The 18,888-nt window shown below is 42.0% G+C and overlaps 1 protein-coding gene across 1 annotated transcript; it reads left to right on the forward strand.

Moving 5' to 3' along the window:
* Positions 1-224: 224 nt before the first annotated feature.
* LOC125973303 (aryl hydrocarbon receptor-like) lies at positions 225-18,171 on the forward strand. Its single transcript, XM_068651581.1, has 11 exons — positions 225-576; positions 6,394-6,584; positions 13,147-13,250; positions 13,334-13,423; positions 13,494-13,602; positions 13,769-13,896; positions 13,973-14,175; positions 14,243-14,352; positions 14,437-14,578; positions 14,668-16,099; positions 16,732-18,171. Exons 1-10 carry the CDS (start codon positions 518-520, stop codon positions 16,088-16,090), a joined length of 2,559 nt encoding a protein of 852 aa, XP_068507682.1. The 5' UTR covers positions 225-517; the 3' UTR covers positions 16,091-16,099; positions 16,732-18,171.
* The last annotated feature ends 717 nt before the right edge of the window (positions 18,172-18,888 follow it).

The following is an 18,888-nucleotide window of genomic DNA, read 5'->3' on the forward strand; positions in this document are numbered from 1 at the left end:
AATATGAGCAGAAGCACCATGTGCACTATGACTACATTTGCCACATCTGAATTATGGAAAAGCAAATTTTGAATATCGAACTGTAAAAGTTGGCACTGCAGGTAAATAAAAAATAAAAATAAAAAAAAGCAGGGGCGGTAATTCGAGTCGGGCTGTGCTGTTTCTGTGAAGAGGAGGGCTTTACGGAGGCTCTACCCCCTTCACTTTCCTCCTCCTTCTCCTCTACTTTAGTCACACAGCCATTCCGCTTCAGCCCCCACCACAGCACCGTCGATCAAGGCCAGCCGGCCACACTAACCGACCGGGGAACCTGTCAACACCGCATCAAACCATTGCGGGGTCAGGTTCTGTTGTGTTCATTTCCCACCACCGTCGGGATTTGCATGGCGGGTGGATACCGTAGGGAGTGACTTTATTTTTACACGCTGAAGAGACCAGCGTGTCCTCGCTCGGGAGGAGAAAAGGTCGCCTCGGAAGACAAACTTTAGGTGAAGTTTGCGTGGCAAGCGGCGCACAAATGTTGGCCACCTCTGGGACTTACGCCAATAAGAAGAGGAAGAAACCCGTCCTCAAACAGTAGGTCCAAACCCGATTGAGAGACATTGTTGCTGGAAAGTTGCGAAACTATGGGCAGACATTTTAAAAGCCTAGCGGTCATATCTGCGCATAACGCACAAGTGAAAGTTGACGAAGTGCAGAATACTGCATATTGCAATTGTTTGCATTCATTAACTTGCAATATTTAGTAACAATATTTAGATTGAAAAGTTTCTTCCGAAGAACTGTCTTAAGTTGGACCTGTGCGTTCTGTCAATTTGCGCGTGAGCAGAAATGATTATCGGTGAGCGATCGAAAAATCTCGTGTGACTATTCGAATTCATAAAATGAGGAAATAAATGATATTGGGTGGATTTCTTTGAAGACGCGGTGGATTGTTGTTGCAGATCGTTTTAAGAATGTGCGACTTTGGCGCTGGTGCGTTGCCCTGGCGCATTAATCACAATCAAGTTAGAGAGAGTCGACTGCGGCTCTCACGCGATGCATTGGGGAAGGCGGGGCAGTCTCGCGCGCCTGGCTCTGTTATTGTAATCTGATATCTTGCTTTCCTTCCTTCCCCCTCTCTCCATGCTTCAACTTTCTTCCAGCATGTCCTGTTTCCTCTTTGGCTTTTTAAAGTACTACATGAAAGTTTGATATTGTTGAATGCTTTTGCACTTGTGTACTTACTTGCTTTAGTTGTGATCCCTCGCTACTTCGCGTTTCGGTTATCGCGGCTTCACTACATCGCGGATTTTTTTTTTTCCAAATTAAAAAACATTCAAAATAAAACTTCTAAATTGAGGAAACATGTGTCTAACCTTTAGGGTAATGTAGTATTGCTCCAAATGTTTGTTTACATTCCTTCACAAGTCCGTTTTCGCGTGTTAGCACGATCGCGAATTAGCATATTTCTGCTAACTCGTTAGCCTGCCCAGTACTTCTTGTTGGTGACCGTACTTTGCGGATTTCACTTATCGCGGGTGGTTTTTTGGAACCAATTATCCGCGATAAACGATCGATTACTGTATTTGAATATTGTTGCTAGTCCAAACGCATTTCATGCTAAATATTTACTGTCACACTCTTTGCAGCCCTATTTGTTTGTCATTCAAAGTTTGTCTTAAAATTTGTCAACTGGATCTTAAACAAATCACTATTATACACCAATTACATTTTTCCCCCCTCAATGAACATGACACCGCATTTTCAAGTAAAAAGTTCTTAATGTTGGCCATAGCATTTAGCTGAGGCAGTTTAGTGTTTTCTCAAATGAGACTCAAAGACAAGCGTTGAATGTGATTTATGTAAAACATCTGTATGTGGAGTCGTGAACAGCTGTATTAGGCCCAGAGAGGCTAATGGATGATGTTGTTTCCAGCGCAAGCGTGACGAATAGGAGAATCATAGAGTTGGGAGCCTGTCCAGGTTCTCCTCTGTGGTTTCCTCCTGTATGTGCTAACAAGCATTCCCAGTAACTGAGCGCCTGATTATATAAACAAAGTTTGGGAGTCCCACTTGTGTAAGTTGTTTGTGGTGGCATGCATGCACATGTTTTGTAGTACGACTCCTCTCTACTTGACAATTTTCGTGGCTTATTGTACTTTGGACGTTGGTGCTTCATTGGGCTTCTCCTGTACGTGTTGTTAAAGTGGAAGTCAACCACAAAATAGTCTTTGCAATGATATGTTCTATGTAGCCCAACTAGTCGAAACACGGTGTTCTGATTAATCTTTTGTCTTTGGAATATGAATTAAACAGACAACATCCATTTGTTTTTATCCATCTCAGAGGGCGGCCATTTTGCCACTTGTATTCGACTGAAAATGACATCACACTTGCCAGTCTAGGAAGATAATACGATCGTGTGTGGTGCCACAACAAATGAATAAATCCCTTAGGTGTGTTTCGAGAGAGAAAGGCTTGTGAATCAACGTGTACATTTGTTCTCAGAACAGCCGAGAGTTGCTTTTCAAACGAGAATGAAGGGACATAGCTCACATTCGGTGGCATGTATTGTTAAAATTGATTGATTGATTGATATATCTTTATTTCGAACATATTTAAAACGTGAAAAATAGGGAAAAAATAAATAAAACCATTAACACTTTAAAGTGCCATATCTAAGTCATGAAACAAACAAACAAAACAACAGCTTTTTAGATTGCTAGCCCTTTCTCACTTAAACCATTAAACTAATAATTCAGCATCTAAATCAATAAATCAAAATGATGGATTGATACTGAGCATTCACGTCCAGCCTGATTGATGAGGTGAATTATGAACTTATGTCTTAGTATTTGTGTCTTTATACTAGTATATGCCTTTGAATAATGGCCAAACTACTCTGACAGTGTCGGATTGTCTGATATCAGATACTCAGGGTCATGCCTGCTCAGTACTTGGATGAGAGACAATACCAGGTTCTGCCATAAATTTATCTAGCTTCTGGGGGAAAGCAAGCCAGTCCAATTTAGTGCCTGTCCCAAGCTCGGATAAATAGGTCAGAAGGGGGAAAAACATTTAATAATTGGTGACCCCAAATACAGAAAAACATGGGAGTCTATGTATTTCAGTTGAAGAATAAACAGAACATGGTGGCTTGCACGGTAAACTATGCTTATGGCCATGTCACTTAAAATGCCCATGATCCAATTTTAACTCATTCTGTCAGAAGAATTATAGCATGCGTGTGTCTGTCCTGGTTTATGCTGTTGACATTGCATGTTTGCAGCACTCGCCTGGCAAATTGCATACAGCCAGACAGCTCCCAATGTTTGTATCCCAAAATAAAAAGGTGGCTTGTGTCTAAAGATGTGGACATTGATTTCCCCCTGGATGGCCAGCTTGACTTGGGGCGCACAAAGGCACCATTGAGCAGACGCTATAAAACGTCCGCGGTCGCCACCCGGGAGCATTCCTACACAGATAGGCTCATCCAGATTGTCTTTTATGAGCCTTATGCATTTTCTCTTGACTGGCTTTTTATGATGTTATTGAAAAAAACCTTATGGCCATGCTATAATTCTCAGTCGCACCAGTCAGAATCCATTAGCCAATGCACACTGGTGTACTTCATCCAAAAATTCCATTATTTAGGACACAATTTCATGTCTCGACCCGAAGAGGGGTAGTAGTTCAATGATTTCCTTGTAAAAAGAATTTTTCTGGACAGCAGTATTTCGCTAGTACCGTATTTTCCGCACTATAAGGCGCACCGGATTAAAGGCACACCTTCAATGAATGGCCCATTTTAAAACTTTGTCCATATATAAGATATATACATTTGGCCCGCGAGCCGGACTTTGGACACACCTGCTGTAGTGGCTCAATATTGGTCCATGTATAAGGCGCACCTGATTATAAGGCGCACTGTCGGCTTTTGCGAAAATTGGAGGTTTGAAGGTGCGCATTATAGTGCGGAAAATACGGTATCTTGTATCTGTAGGGGGCACCAACTTGGATATTAGTCAGATAGTGATCTGAATGTTTTGAAGCACAAACTAAATACACCAAAAAAAAACAAAAAAAAAACAGCAACACAAAGATGTTTGAAGCAATCCTTGTGGTAGATGAAAACATGTTAGCATTGCAAAATCCCATGTAGTTCAACTGGTTTGATGTTCAAAACAAATTTAAATTGTGTTGCCATATTAAAATATTTTTCAGGACAGTGAAGAATAAATATTGGAATGTGGGAGGTAGTGATGATCCTATACAAATAAATGTAAAAAGAGGTTACATTTTCCTCTAAGATTTGAAACATATGGTTCTTTTAAAATGGCGAACTGTATATTTGTTTTGTTGAGTCATACACATTCATTACTTACTAAAATGCAACCTTTATCACGCTCCACATACACACACACACACACACACACTCGCTCAAACACAACGGTGTGGCGATTAGCCAAGTAAAACAACTCCCAGTCAGGGTTAACAGTGGCCTTTTGTCCTCTACTCTTTGTTTCACTGTGAGCATGCTCATACACACCTGACACCTGGCTCTCCAATTTTTCGAGATGATGTTTCACTATTAATCGTAATTTTAAAAAAAGAGTGAATAATTTATAGTCTCAAATGTTTGATGTTTCCCCCCCCCCCCCCCCACCTTCCTGATGTTTCCATGACTTGACTACAGAGCTCTTTTTTTCATGTTCACTTTTTTTTTTTTTTTAATCGCCTATAAATCTCTCTGTAAACCACAGCAGGCTTTTATAAACCGTCCCTCTTCCAACTCGGTGTTGGTCAGCAGCCAAAAAAAGCAAAAAAACCTGCATCGCTGAGTCATTCTACTAAGACTGGTCGGCGCTGCGTTTGTGTCAAAGTAAACAACCGTCTTTTATTGCAAAACTGGGCTATTGCGGTGCATTGTGCATTTGCCATAGTGACAACAATTTATATATATATATATATATATACATATATATATACATACACACGTATACATGTACATAATTATTTATATATATAAAATTATGTATGTATAATTAGGTATATGTATACGTGTGTCACTCACTACTAGAATATAGCAGTCGTTTTCCTCCTTGCTCCAAAAGTGTGCTGCTGTGCTGCACGTGGCTGCGTGTGAGTTTCGCCATGTTTGTTTACCTCTGCTTGTATATTTCTGGAGTTACGTGCCAGTTACATGAACATATTTACATATGCATGTGTGTCTGTGTACAAAGTGTCATTTTCACCATGGAGACAGAAAATAATGTGAAAACTTTAGTAATTGTGTCGAAGTCAGGCTTTTTTGTAGCAACTAAGCGAAATGGCCGTGCTTGAAAAAAAACTTCTTGGACTCAAAAGACTATGATTCCTTGCGGAGCATGCGCAGAACACAGACCACAAACCAATGCCCCGTTCAAAGGAGGTAACCTGATCGCATGACCAAAATATTGGGTTAGAAAAGAGGTAACACAGGGGTAAGAGCATATTTAGCTTTTACACGGCTTTTCAAAATCCAAATATATGTAGGAGACTTTTTTTTTTTCCATTGTTGTTGGTTGTTGGCCCATCTCATTGAGGCTAATAAGTTCAATGCAGTTTGCTTTTCACACTTCCTCACACAAAGTATTTTGAAATGAGTTAAGCCAAGACGGTAGTTTGCAGTAGCAGAGTGTTTTAAATTCCCTTTACGTCTTAATTAGTCATCTTAACAAGGAACAATTGTGTTTACTACGCACTAAACGTTCAACTTTGTGAACGTGCTGTTTTCGTAGCTTTTTAATAATAATAGTAATAATGGCAGTAGTCGCTATCCAAGACGTTTCTGTCATTCTTCACCCGGAGCATGTGTGTCCGATTTCAGAGTCATGTGCGAGCATTAGGCACTTGGACGCCTCTTCGTAAACGACAGCCGAGCGAGCAGTCGAGTGAGTGCAGCTTTAAATAGGTCAGATGTGACTGCTGTTTTAGTAACTGGCGGAATGAGGAATGGCCTTGGCAAGGAAGGAAGGAAGGAGAGAGCTGCTGTACCATAAAACAAACCGCAATTCGCAATGTTCATTAGAGATTGTTTCCTTGGGTAATCATTCTGAAATATCAAACTAACTTGACTCCGGTTTCTATTGAAAAAACATTCTTTCCTTTATACAGATTCAGACCACATGAGCAACCACCACCCTTTTCATTCTGGGTATCTTGTCAGGGACATTTAGAACCACCAGATATTATAATTTTTTATTCTAGTTGTAGTTTTGAGTGACAGTTTATGTTTTCAAGTCCAGGCAGACTTCAAGTCATGCAGGAGTGATAATTCTGTCTCCTTTCACGATCAAAAGCATCTTTCCTTTTATGCATTTAAGAAGTGTGCCTCATATGATCCATTTTTTCTCCTTTCTTGATCCCCAGAAAAAAAATTAACGATGGGAGAGAAGTCATCAAATCCAACCCGTCCAAGCGCCATCGGGACCGGCTGAACGGGGAGCTGGACCGGCTGACGGACCTGCTCCCCTTTTCGGAGGACATTCGCTCATGTCTGGACAAATTGTCTGTCCTTCGCCTCAGTGTCGGTTACCTGCGAGTCAAGAGTTATTTCAAAGGTGAGTTCTTGTTCTTAAACCCTTTGCAAAGAGAACACAAATGATTAAATTAATATTATATGAAATACCCAAGGGACTGTTTTGATGTGTGAAGACCTACATGGCCTTAGCTAAGACCCACATCCATGCAGAAACACAGTCGATTGATTGTTGAGAATGAAAGATGAACCAAACGACTGAAACTTTCGACTATAGCCAAGCCTTTTTACTCGTCATAGGTGTTGTGACATTCCGGTGCCACCTGTTCCCTCAGCCTGCTTTGTTGTTACAGTTGCATCATCCGTCTTTCTCATTGCTGTCTTACCAGGGTCCGACATTAAGTCGTTTTTTTTTTTTTTTTTCTTTCTTTCAACACCAACCCTGCCCTGATAGTGGCCAAAATTCATAACTATGCATGTGGGCCGGCTGAAATGCACATAAAAAATGGGATCAAGGCAGCTGCTTGAAAAAAATATCCTCCAGGTTATGGATAATTTGATTTAAAACATTTAATGGAACTCAAAATTACACACCAGTGGATGAAGTAATGTCTGAAAATGATGGTGCTCTCATTCTGTATATGTGTCTTTTAGATTTTCAATTAATAATGTGCTCCTTGACCTCATGCATGGCATTGCATTACTTTACCATGAACCATTTTTCATTTGGTTCAGTATATCTGAAGCTCACTTGGAACTCTACCTTTTTGTCGCAACACTAAACCAAAACCTAATGGCAATGGCTTATAATTAGAAAAAGAAAAAAGTTGGGGCGCCCATGAGTCAAGCTCCCAAAGTATTGTATATGCAAGAACAGCCTACACAAGCAGTCTGATAAATATTTACTCTCGCCAAAAAGAATATGTTCTCTTGGCAGGATTATACAAATGACCTTTTCGAGACACTCGAGGTCGAGGAAAAACACATTAACGAAGCTGATGGATCTGACTCGCAGTGTGGTTGTTTGTTCCCTTTTGCTAACATCCCCATTCTTGGTAAATTCACATCTCCATTTACTTAGATTACTCTCTTTGCCCCTAAGTTTCGGGACAAAAAGCAGCAGTCACGTTGGAGCGTAAATAAATCAAATCCTTAATCAAGTTTTACGGTGAATGCAGCACAGTTTTCATGCTCTGTGACACTGTGGGAAAGGAAAACAATTTGAGAGGGGGAAAAAAAAAAAGGAAATGCAATGGCTCCAAGAATCTTTCATAATGTTCTATTTCTACTGTTTACGTGACGGTGTCATTTGACCAAAATAATTCAATCTCTGCTCTTCACTGTGCTCAAAAAGACTTGTCTTTACCTCGAACATGGCAGCATGGAGGACACGCTGCGTCCAAATCACATGCCTCATCACGCCAGTCATTTGCAAGCCAACACCTGCCGATCTTCACCCGTTCTCCGTCATCACAAATGTATTGCTTATTGCGGTCGTGCAAAGAAATTAAAGATACTTTGAGCGCAACCAGAGGTTTATTCTAATTAAATATGTGTATCAAATAGTATTGACTTAATATGGTGGCTGGTCTTCTGTGGTTTTGTCTAAAAATAGAAGATTAAACTAGTGAACCACATTTAATTCATTGCAAAATGATCAATATCAGATGCAAGACTGTTGCATTCCGTCGCTCCCTTTCTTTTTTTTTCTTTTTCAAAGATGTGGACATGGACTATTTTTTGTAATTCACTTTCCATTTTAAAAAGAAGAAGATATGCCTTAAATTGCATTTTAAGATATTTTTCCTTCATGGTTTAGGTTGACTATTAGACGTTATCCTGTCTTATATTACTCATATAATTCATAAAATCTATATGATCATATTTGACATTTTAAGATTGATTTAAAAAAAATAGGCTGATGCCTTAGCCTGTCCGATTAAACGAATAAATCATACCGCCATACCACATTTTTGGAAATTGTGTGAATTATATGCACGTCCAATATCAAGTGCGATTCCTAGGAACTATTTCAGTTGTGCACTTTATTACACTTTTGTTTTCAACACAATCACAGTGGTAACTCTTCCTCTGAGCTGGAATGATTTAAACACAGCCATACTTGTAATTATATCAACTTTCTTTGCATATAGCGATTATACACGAGTCAAGACACAATGTCTCGCCACATTCTTTTGTTGTGTGTCTGCGTGAGATCACTTGGGCTGCCTTGGCAGGGTACTCCTGGTCACAACACCATTCGTGGATGTCCGCTCAAGTGGGGACATGTCGGAACTTCAGACAAAGATCTTACGAAATCGCCGAGTGGCAAATGCGGCCGCCGCTACGCGGGAGATTTAAAGAGCCGATAGTGTGCGACAAGCTATTTATGGCTTTGGACTTTGTAGCGTGACTTTATGAGGCCTAGCTGGATCTTTTTCAAAGCCTTGTGGCTCGCTGCTGCTGACATATTTGTGTTAAAAGAAAGAAGAGAGTGAAAAAATAAAAAAACGACTCATTGAAAACATCCAAGGCCTGTTAACAATCAGGGGCGATGTGGTAACACAGCCTCGTCTGCTAGTGTTTGGGATATCTGAAGCATGTACGCACATCCCCAAACACATGACACAAATGGAACAGAAATAAAGAGTGGCTTGTTGTGTCCTGGCGGCTCCCCGGAGGTAGTGCGTACAGGGGGAAGCCCGCTCTGGTGGAGACTCAGCTCGTGGATAAGACTTAGCTTCTTGATTCATGACTCCATGTTTAAGGATGCCGTGAGAATGCAAGTAACCACTTTTAATCATGTTTTCATTGTTACCATACACCCGTTCCGCAGAGGTTTGGGCCTCCCAAGTACTACATGGCGTATGTGTATGGGAATCCAGCTCACCCCGCAATGCCTTTGGCCTCAATTTGAGGGTTCAACAAGTTTTCCAAGACGACAATCTTTCATTTCTATCGATTCTCAAGTCATATTCAGATTATTGTTGTGCCAAAGCAGAAAACACAATAGTGTAACCCCCTTGAATCAAATGTGATCCTTTCCGAGATATTTGTTAATTTCCAATTTGGTTGGAATTTTCACCTCTCATTAAAGTGTGAATACAGTGTTAAAGTGCTGCAATATCTATAAAGTTTTGAATTCCCTATAAGGGAAAATCATTTTTTTCTAAATTTAATACACCGCACAGGAGAGTATTGTTAACAACCCTGACAAACTTGAATGTTTTAAAAACAATCAACAATTATAGCAAATGAGGCCTCAAAATAGCAACAAAAAATCAAGATTTATTTGGCTTATTTGCTTTGTATGGTAATATAAAGTGGGTGTTACTGTTTGAAAGATTGACCATGATGTTTGTTTAAAGAGTGACATTTATTAGTCCATCTTATTTTAAATATTGTTAAAAATTGTTTTAACATGAAACTATGTTCATGTATCTGTAGTGTTGTTGAAGATGATTCACATTTGCAAGTGGCGAGATTGTTAACATGTTTAAAATTACAGTGCCCACATTTTAAGGCATCTGATTTAGATATTGCCAACGACAGCAAGTTTCACTTTTTTTTTTTTTCCTCAATGTTTTTTTTTTTTTTAAGTAGGAAATTGATAAGAATCATCACGTTGATGCAAGTTGGTTTTTCCTCTGGCAGAGACAAAGAGCACAGAGAGCAGGTCAGTTTGTTTACCCAAAGGCCAGATGTTTGTTGCCATACGCCGGTCGCCACCTCCACCTTCATGTGACCCGAATAGCGTGTAATCATGTAGATTTCCCTTCTCGAGGCTAACCCGACCCTAGAGCACGTTCTTCCCTTAAATCCAAAGTTTTTACAGAGTTTTTATTTTTTCAGATAAGTAAAGCATACTTGCTAAAGTGCCAACACGATCGCAGGAATCAGGAAACTTCACTCTCCATAAAGAAAAGGTCCAGTTCAACTTCCCCTCCCTTTCCCCGAAACATCGCCATGACACTGTTGTTGAATCACCTAAATAAGTTCGTTTCCTGTATGGAAATCCTGAAAGTAATCTGTGTGATTTGTCACACAACTGAAGGGGAGGAGGATTGAACCTCTGGAGCAAGCAAACCCAGAAACTGTGCTGGCTGCCATTTGCAGCCTTTTCCCTTGCACATATGCGTGAGAACAGCAATCTCTGTACAGGATCAACTGGAACTAAATGTTTTCAAATCAAGATAATATCCCCCTTTGCATTGCCGGCATGCTTTATACTCGCTCGCAGTCTGGCAGATCTCCAAGCCGTGACTGCATTTCCTGGCCCCGCCCCTCCCCACTTCTTCCCCTTCTGACTCTCCCTTTTGCCCCAGTGACAGACAACAAGTTAGCACTCTCAAGAAGACTGCACAAGTTTTACTCAAATTCCCAGCAATGGATTTAACGTAAGAATGATGGTTGGCGTCGGACCCAGCTCGTTTCCAGTGCGACGGCAATGTTTGTCTGCAGTCAAACGCGTTTAGTTCTCCAATCCCATAATGGCCCATCTGCAAAGAGGAAGCTCCAGAAAAGAGGGCCTCTCGTGGTGTCATGTTACACTTGGTTTAAAAAAAGACAAAGTACTGGAAGGAGCTTTCTGGATGCATTTTAAGTTTGAGATTATAGTTAAATATGATGTAGGCTTTTTTGTTGTTGTTGGTCAAAGGCTTTCTTCTTAAGGAGGAATGGACTGTTTTAAAATACTCCTTATTTTTGGTTTTCACAGAACCCTATGAAGCAAGATATTGCCTGAGGTCAGGTCACTAAATCGAGTTAGACCCACAAGGCTAATTTTAAATCTTGGGACTTGTTGCGCTTTCACTTCATGATTTGACAAGCTTGCCTGTTTACGCTTACGGTTATATTTTCAATATGTCATGCTAAGTCATCAGTCTGTGAATGAAGAGTTCACTGTAAAGAGCTTTGTGGAACACCACTTTATTATTTAATAAATACAAGTTCCTCCTGAGTACAAATAACAGGCAGGACAGGAAAAACTATGAAAAAAAGTTTGGGGCCACAAAAAGTGCTACTCAAAACGTGACTTGACTCTGGCAGGGTGCAAAAAAAACAAATGTAATCGATCTGTATGTTGGACTCCACATGTGACTTGACTTGGTTGAAATCAAATTTGGCATCTACTCAATTGACTCATTTTTTACTACAGCAACTTGGAACGTGCTTGACGTTCATAAGCTTAACTTGATTTCCACATAGTATGAGTCTTACTCTGTGGCAACAGTGTGTTTTCCCAAAAGCTGCATGGCATTCTGTAATTGGGCAGAATGGCAACAATGGAAAACAAATTTCATTGTTATACTAATCTCGTTTGTTGTTTCCCGATAACAAAGTCAGGCAGGACTGCAACTCTGACTTGTGCTTCCTAAGAGCAAAAAAGCAGGAAATGATCAATTAAAACATGTTCTTGTCTGCGAGAGATGCTGGCAAGGATCCACGAGGCATCAAGCCCATCTTGCGAGGAATTCCTGTTGGACGTTTGCACGGAGCGGCACCAGAAATTGTCAGGCGGGTTAATAATGGAAAGAGATGGAAGAGAAGGTTCACCGCTGGGGAAGAGAACGCCAATGAAAACAAACATGAGGCCCCTGAGAGGCCCACTTACTCACGCGAGGTCTGAATGGAGGGAGGGGGAAAACAGTTGACGGACTCTTGGTGCTTTTTCCAGATATGGAATAGGAGCGGCCTGGCTGCATTCATTTTTTTGGGAGGTTTTGTTAGAACTGAACTATGAAAGTGATATACTTGTTATTTCTGATGACATTATACTGGAACTCGTGGTTACATTCAAGGGTTGTATTTCAAATTTGTTTGTGTGGGGTGGGGTGGGGTGGGGTGGGGGGGTAGCGTGACTGGACTGGATGGTCCATTTGGAAAAGACCATTTCCTGGGATGTTCCCGTAGTGGCCATCAGGGAAGTTCTCCTGTAAGCGATTGCTTACAAAAGGACAACAAAAGCTTCACACAGATGCAGGAAGGGAGATTTTTTTTTTTTTTTTATTGTTATGCATGTGAGAAATTTCAACTAAACACCAGTGAGAGGTCTCAATAGCCTCGTGTTAGCGCTGGACAAACACAAGTCAATGAAACTAAAACGTTTTAATGACATGACCTCCATAGATCACGCGACACCCTACCCTACTGCATCTGCAGTTGAGGGAAACGAACCCGTCAAACAAAATATCGTGCTTGGAGTAGGTCATAAAATGATCTTCATGTTTTCCAAAAGCTACAATAGTCCTTTGAATTGCAGTCTGATGCACACTGATAAGCAGCTCCGCCCATAACAGTGATGTGCTTACACAATAGTGGCACAAGATGCCAAAGTAAATATGCAGCTGTGAACCTGGCTAGTCTTTGGACTCGACCATTGTAGCACGTACACGCAAACCAGGTTTAGAGTTTTGCTTTTGTGGTATGGAAAATATGCAAGTGGTCAAATATTACCTCTTGTTCTTTCCCGTCTTGTTAAAGAAGGCGAGTTTTTGCCTCGAACAAGCCAAGGCACATTTTTTTGCTCTCCTGCCACTGAGTGGATAAACACAGCAGCTGTACAAGCAAACTTCTTCAAACTGAGCAAGTGCTAAGGCCACAAAGTATCCCACTTGAGATGTTTACCTTTATCACTCTTGCAGCGACAATAAAGAACAGCAGCAGCTGTGGATTTACTGGAGCCAACGTGTCCAATGGCAACAACTTGGCGACCAAAGGCTTCTCTGAGGGGGATCTGCTGCTTCAGGTAATAGCCAAGTCCAATTATGCTGGGAAACCAGAATTTCTTCCATGTTGGCAAATAGAAAAAGTGACACTATGACGTTGCAGGCACTGAACGGCTTCGTAGTGGTGGTCACGTCTGAGGGGTCCGTGTTCTACGTGTCGCCCACCATTAAAGAGTACCTCGGCTTCCAGCAGGTGAATATTTGTTTTGAATTTTTTTTTTTAGCCCACTACTGTCGGCTGAATTTTTTTTTCCCCCGCGTAGTCGGACGTGGTCCACCAGAGTGTCTTTGAGCTCATCCACACGGACGATCGTGCTACGTTCAAGCAGAACCTCAACTTTGCTCTGAATTCACCTGCTATAGATGGACAAGGTATGTGGTCTTGGATCTTTTAACATCAAGTCATTGACAAAGCCATCCAAAGCAAAAATCAGGAAAAATTGCAGTCCAGTCATTGTTAAGATTTTTTTTTTAGCTTTACTATTCTTGAACGCTATTATGAAGGACTCATGCTGGTGCGTTCTTCTCGCCTTGTCAGACTTGGAGGAATGCATGAACACGGAGTTCTACAATCCCGCTCACCTTCCTCCGGAGAACTCGTCCTTCCTGGAGAGAAGTTTTGTGTGTCGCTTCCGTTGCCTCCTGGACAACTCATCTGGCTTTTTAGTGAGCGTCACCATCAACAATGTTCAAATGTCCTCACGAGTCACCTGCTTTAATTGTGCTGTCATATTTGCGCCAGGCTCTCAAGTTCCAGGGACGTCTCAAGTACCTTCATGGCCAAAACGTCTACAGAGAGAACGGGTCACATGGCCACCCTCAGCTTGCGCTCTTTGCCATCGCCATGCCCGTCCAGTCTTCGTCCATCGTGGAGATCCGCTCCAAAATGTTGCTCTTTCAGACCAAGCACAAGCTGGACTTCACTCCGATGGGCGTTGACAGCAGGTGACACACAACACTTCCATCCCTCATTTCTTCCAGGAAAATGAGTGACCCGGTTTCTTTCCTGTAGGGGGAAGATTATTTTGGGCTACTCGGAGACAGAGCTTTGCATGAAAGGCTCCGGTTACCAGTTTATCCACGCCGCCGACATGATGTACTGTGCCGACAACCACCTTCGAAGTATGTCGGACGATTTGATCATTTGCGAGGTGGATTGAAAGACTCGCCTGCTAATTACAGAACACCATGTGTATGTTTTTACAGTGATGAAAACTGGAGAAAGCGGCTTGACAACTTTCCGTCTCCTGAGTAAGTCAGGAAGCTGGGTTTGGGTCAAAGCCAATGCCAAGCTGATCTACAAAGGAGGGAGACCTGACTTCATCATCGCCTATCAGCGAGCTGTAGTGTGAGTGTAAAATATATCAATCACAAAGTCTGGTTTTAATCATCTCTGTCTTTACTCAACTAACCCGACCTCCGCTTTGCGTGTTGCAGCAACGCTGAGGGTGAGGACTACCTCCTCAAGAGGAGGATGCAGCTGCCCTTCAGCTTCACCACGGGCGAGGCTGTGCTTTATAACACCGGCCCGACCATGGACCTCACGCAGACACAGTTCAACAAAATTTTCAACAATAATGATGACATGGGCACCACCAAGGAGAAGCAGTTACCCCGCTCACTACTGGACTGCTTCCTCAGTCAGGACGAGTCTGCCTACAAGCACACGCCAGAGGTGGCTTTTCCTCTGGATCAAATCTTCATGGACAGTCGAGCGCTGGTGAGCGTGTCCAGTAACGCTTGGAAGGAAACGGGAGCGGGGGGCTCTTTCAGCAGCCCCGTCGTGGTGAAGGAGGAGACTAAGCAGTCGGTGATGGCTGTGATTGACAACCTGCAGGAGATGGCGCAGAAGGGCGACTTCTGCGGCGCCCTGGAGAACCTGGAGGTGGACGATTCCGAGCTAATGCAGTGGGAGGAGTCGCTCAAGCGCTTGGGTCAGGAGGGAGACCAGCAGGACAACGTGCGGTCCGAGTTGGACAATGTCCTCATCAACGAGATTTTCGACCAAATCGATTCTGTTTTGTTCAAAGAGAATGGTGACCCGTGCCCCGCCACTTGCCTGAAGCAGGACGCATTTGTGCAACCACAGCAGCAGTTCCCCACGACGTCCCAGGGTGGGGTTTTCCCTCAGTCCGACAACTTCCACTCAGCGGGAACTGCTTCGGATTTCGTCGTCGGCCAGAAGCTTTCCCACTGCGGACCCCTACCGGGACCCGCAAATAAGCACCGGGCTGATCTTCAGCAGCTGCAACTTCCAGACATTTTCAGCCCAGAAATAGAACTCCCAGAACTTGTTGTGCCTGATTCTTCTTCTGGTGGTGCTCCGGTTTGCGTTCCAGACTTTGGACAGCAGCAGCGGCGGCAGCAGCCCATTCAACATCATCAGAATAACATCTACTCTGTGACGCCGTCCTCGGTTCCTTGCAATGACTTTAACAACCACAATAGCGCCATGCCTGATCCAACAACTTGCCCTCCTCCATGGTCCCAGGACCAGTATAAACTGCCCAATGCACCCGTTACGCACAAAGCCCCGGTTTCGGAAAACCAAACATTCCCATGTACCGGCCCCTGGCCAAGGGCCGTCAACGGGCTTGAACACTCTCAGCAGGGCACGCTGCTGTGCGGCCAGGTGGCCAATCACAGCAGCTGCATGTACGCAGAGTCCTCCTGCCAGAGGGAAACGTGCCTGAACCAGAGTCCCCTGAAGGGCGACTGCTTCATCCAGTGGGGTCGCGGTCAGCCTGTGGTGGGCACCTCGTCCATCAGCCAGGAAAACCCCAACATCAATCCCATGATGCCGCTGTCCAACAAGTCAACGTCGGAGCTAGTCTTTAACCTTCAGTGCTACCAAGAATGATATGTGCAGGTACAAACACATGTTCAGGCTCATCTTGTTCGTTGATTTGACCAAATTGCAAGAATTTCCAGGAAAACTGAGTCAGTTTTTCCGTGAGCAAAATGTTTAAGCCTTTATAAGCACTATCCCGTTAGCCCAGCCCCAAAACAAGATACTTTGCGATGACGCTACATCAATTCATATTTTGCATCGTGGCTGACATTGTGAAATTTTACAACACGCTGCAAGTGTGAATAATGCAACGCAAGCTTGATTACAGTTGATCTATCTACCAATCTGGCTGTTGTGATGGAAACTCATTGGAGGCCCTGTGGGGCGGAGCTGGGCATAGTGTAGTGGTGTCGGGCTTTTTGCAACTAATAGGACAGCAGCATAAGTCTTATTTTATCATCCAATAAGACTACTAGCTATAAAGACTGCTAGCTAAAAAGCAAATCGCTTAAAAAAAAAGTCAATTTGTTGTATTTCATGACTGACTACAAATGTATCTTTTAGTCAGACTCTTCATCACAGATGAAGGTCTTAAAAAGTAGAATACTTAAATGTTATGAGCCGGCACACTAAGCTCAAATGCGGAGTATACAGCTTGCATATATTTTCCTTTGCATCGTCTTACGTTTCATTTGTGTTTTTCCACTTAGGCTTCTTCGCTCGTCAATCATGCGCCTGCAAGTGTTGCTGGCAGCAGAACCCCGACCCCCCCCACCCCCGCATATGCAGTATCAGCGCTTATAAGCCAACCCTCGCACATACTTTTCACATATATGCTCTCTTGTGTCTGCCATATTTACTCGCATTAAATTTCCATATAATACGAATGAAGTATGAAGACGTGAATGGAAACAGCCAAAGATTCGTTTTGTTTCATAACAAAGGCTATACATATACAGTGTGTACGTGCGTGTATAAACACACACACACACACTGGCCCACCCTAGACAAAGTCTAAAATTTACATACATTTGGGAAATGAATCAAGCATATCATTTTAAATTATCTAAAATAAATATTTAATGATTAAAAAATAGTTAAAAACTATTAGTCCATCCAGTAATTTTCTGTCACCTTTTTTTTTTTTACAGTTTATACTCATAAATACATACTCAACATACAAAGATAAAGTACATATGACATTTTTTTTTCTTCCTATGTATGGGAAGACTTTCAGCCAGCTGTGTATGGTGCACATCTGTAGCAATGTGATGCCGCAGCCAAACGGATAAAATAATCACGAGGTAGCACTGCTTTCGTGCACTTGAAACAATGATATAGCTCAAGATGGACTTGAATTTTTTCCATGGGCCTGAGCTACTCTCTCTGAAAGGACAATAATGCGTGTAAAGGATGTCCCCTTCAGGCGAGATAAAGTACTTGTACCTGCTTTCACACTGCCTGGCATTTTCCTGGCTTTCTCGAAACCATGCTGCTGCGTAGAGCATCTGTGTAGAACAGCAGGTGGGCATTGATATCTACGTACGCTCTTTGGACTGTGTGTACTAGTGCATGGATTTTGTTGCAAGGCTTGCAAGCTAGCATCATTATTACTTGACATGCTGTACTGCCTTCCCTTGCTTTTACCTTTACGTTATTGGAAAAAAAAAAAAGTGTCCAATCGGTGGCCTTGATAAGAACTTGTGTTTTTGTATCCTTCGTTAAGGGAACATTTTCTTCAGTGGCTTTTCCGTTCGCAAGAAGTGCACTTAATAAAATGCCAGGAATCCCAATCAGCATACGTATCTCACTGTGAACACCCTCCTCAGACATTGTGGCAGCTTTGACCAGTATTGATCTCTATTCATCAATCTATCTTGTCTACAGTATCTATCTCAATGGGTAAGTGAAAGATGGAGGAAAAAAAAGTTGATGTGATCACTCAGTTTGAACTAAAACCAAGCCTTAGGGACTTCCTGTTTCGAGACTGGAGCCACTTAAGCCACCTCAGCCAAATTCATGTATCAGTAACTTGCTTCACTTGCATGTAACCCAGTTATTTTAGTCATTATTATGTTGTGTCAGTTATCTTTTTTGTCTACTGTATAATATTTTTTAATAAATATGAATATATGCATATAATTTTAAAATGGAGCAGTGTGACTTTTGATTTATATATAATATGGTATTTTTATGTATCGTTTACTAATTTTCTACACGGGATTTAAATATTCTCTTTGAATAAATTAATTAAAACGTGCCTGTTGTCAATACAGACGGTAATGTCTGTATTTAGCCGCTAGAGGGCGCTATAGTCACATGTTTGTGCTCGAGTCAACCTTTGTTTATATCCAACAAGTCATTTCTTTCGCCCCTGTCATTGGAATTTGAGGGTGATCTGAAGCCTTCCCAAGCTGCTTTTTGGCAAGTTTCTGCACACTCGTAGGACAGCTTGGGCGTGCTAAATGGATAACTACATCTTATTTGTTGGTCAAATCTAATAATGGCATTTTTTCAGGTTTAATTGTGCAGTAACATTGTCCAAAAGAGTCACTAATAGTAAAAAAACAAAACAAAAATAAGACAGTTGTTCTATTGGTGGGCCATTCTACTAGTGTGCTGTATTGTCTTACTAGTGAGGACAATAAAGATACTAGTACATTGACCCCAAACTGGATTTTTTTTTTTTTAAATATTGGTTAAAATGCTCAAGCGACTTTCCATAGATGTGGGAACCTATGCTCCTGTTCAACACATCCAAAATATTGTATCGTTATTATGGGACCCAAACTTTGGTGGTCACTGAGGAAACAGTTTAAGGCATGTGAGGAGTTCAATATAGACATGGATAGTTACTTCCGGGCAGC

Source organism: Syngnathus scovelli, chromosome 8, assembly GCF_024217435.2.
Source record: "Syngnathus scovelli strain Florida chromosome 8, RoL_Ssco_1.2, whole genome shotgun sequence".
Classification (NCBI taxonomy): Eukaryota; Metazoa; Chordata; class Actinopteri; order Syngnathiformes; family Syngnathidae; genus Syngnathus; species Syngnathus scovelli.

Bases quoted from the DNA above. Each gene is read 5' to 3' on its own strand.
- LOC125973303 (XM_068651581.1), top strand. From the start codon at position 518: ATGTTGGCCACCTCTGGGACTTACGCCAATAAGAAGAGGAAGAAACCC. The intron at 6,585-13,146 runs GTGAGTTCTTGT...TCACTCTTGCAG, and splicing joins AGTCAAGAGTTATTTCAAAG to CGACAATAAAGAACAGCAGC. The intron at 14,176-14,242 runs GTGACACACAAC...TCTTTCCTGTAG, and splicing joins CCGATGGGCGTTGACAGCAG to GGGGAAGATTATTTTGGGCT.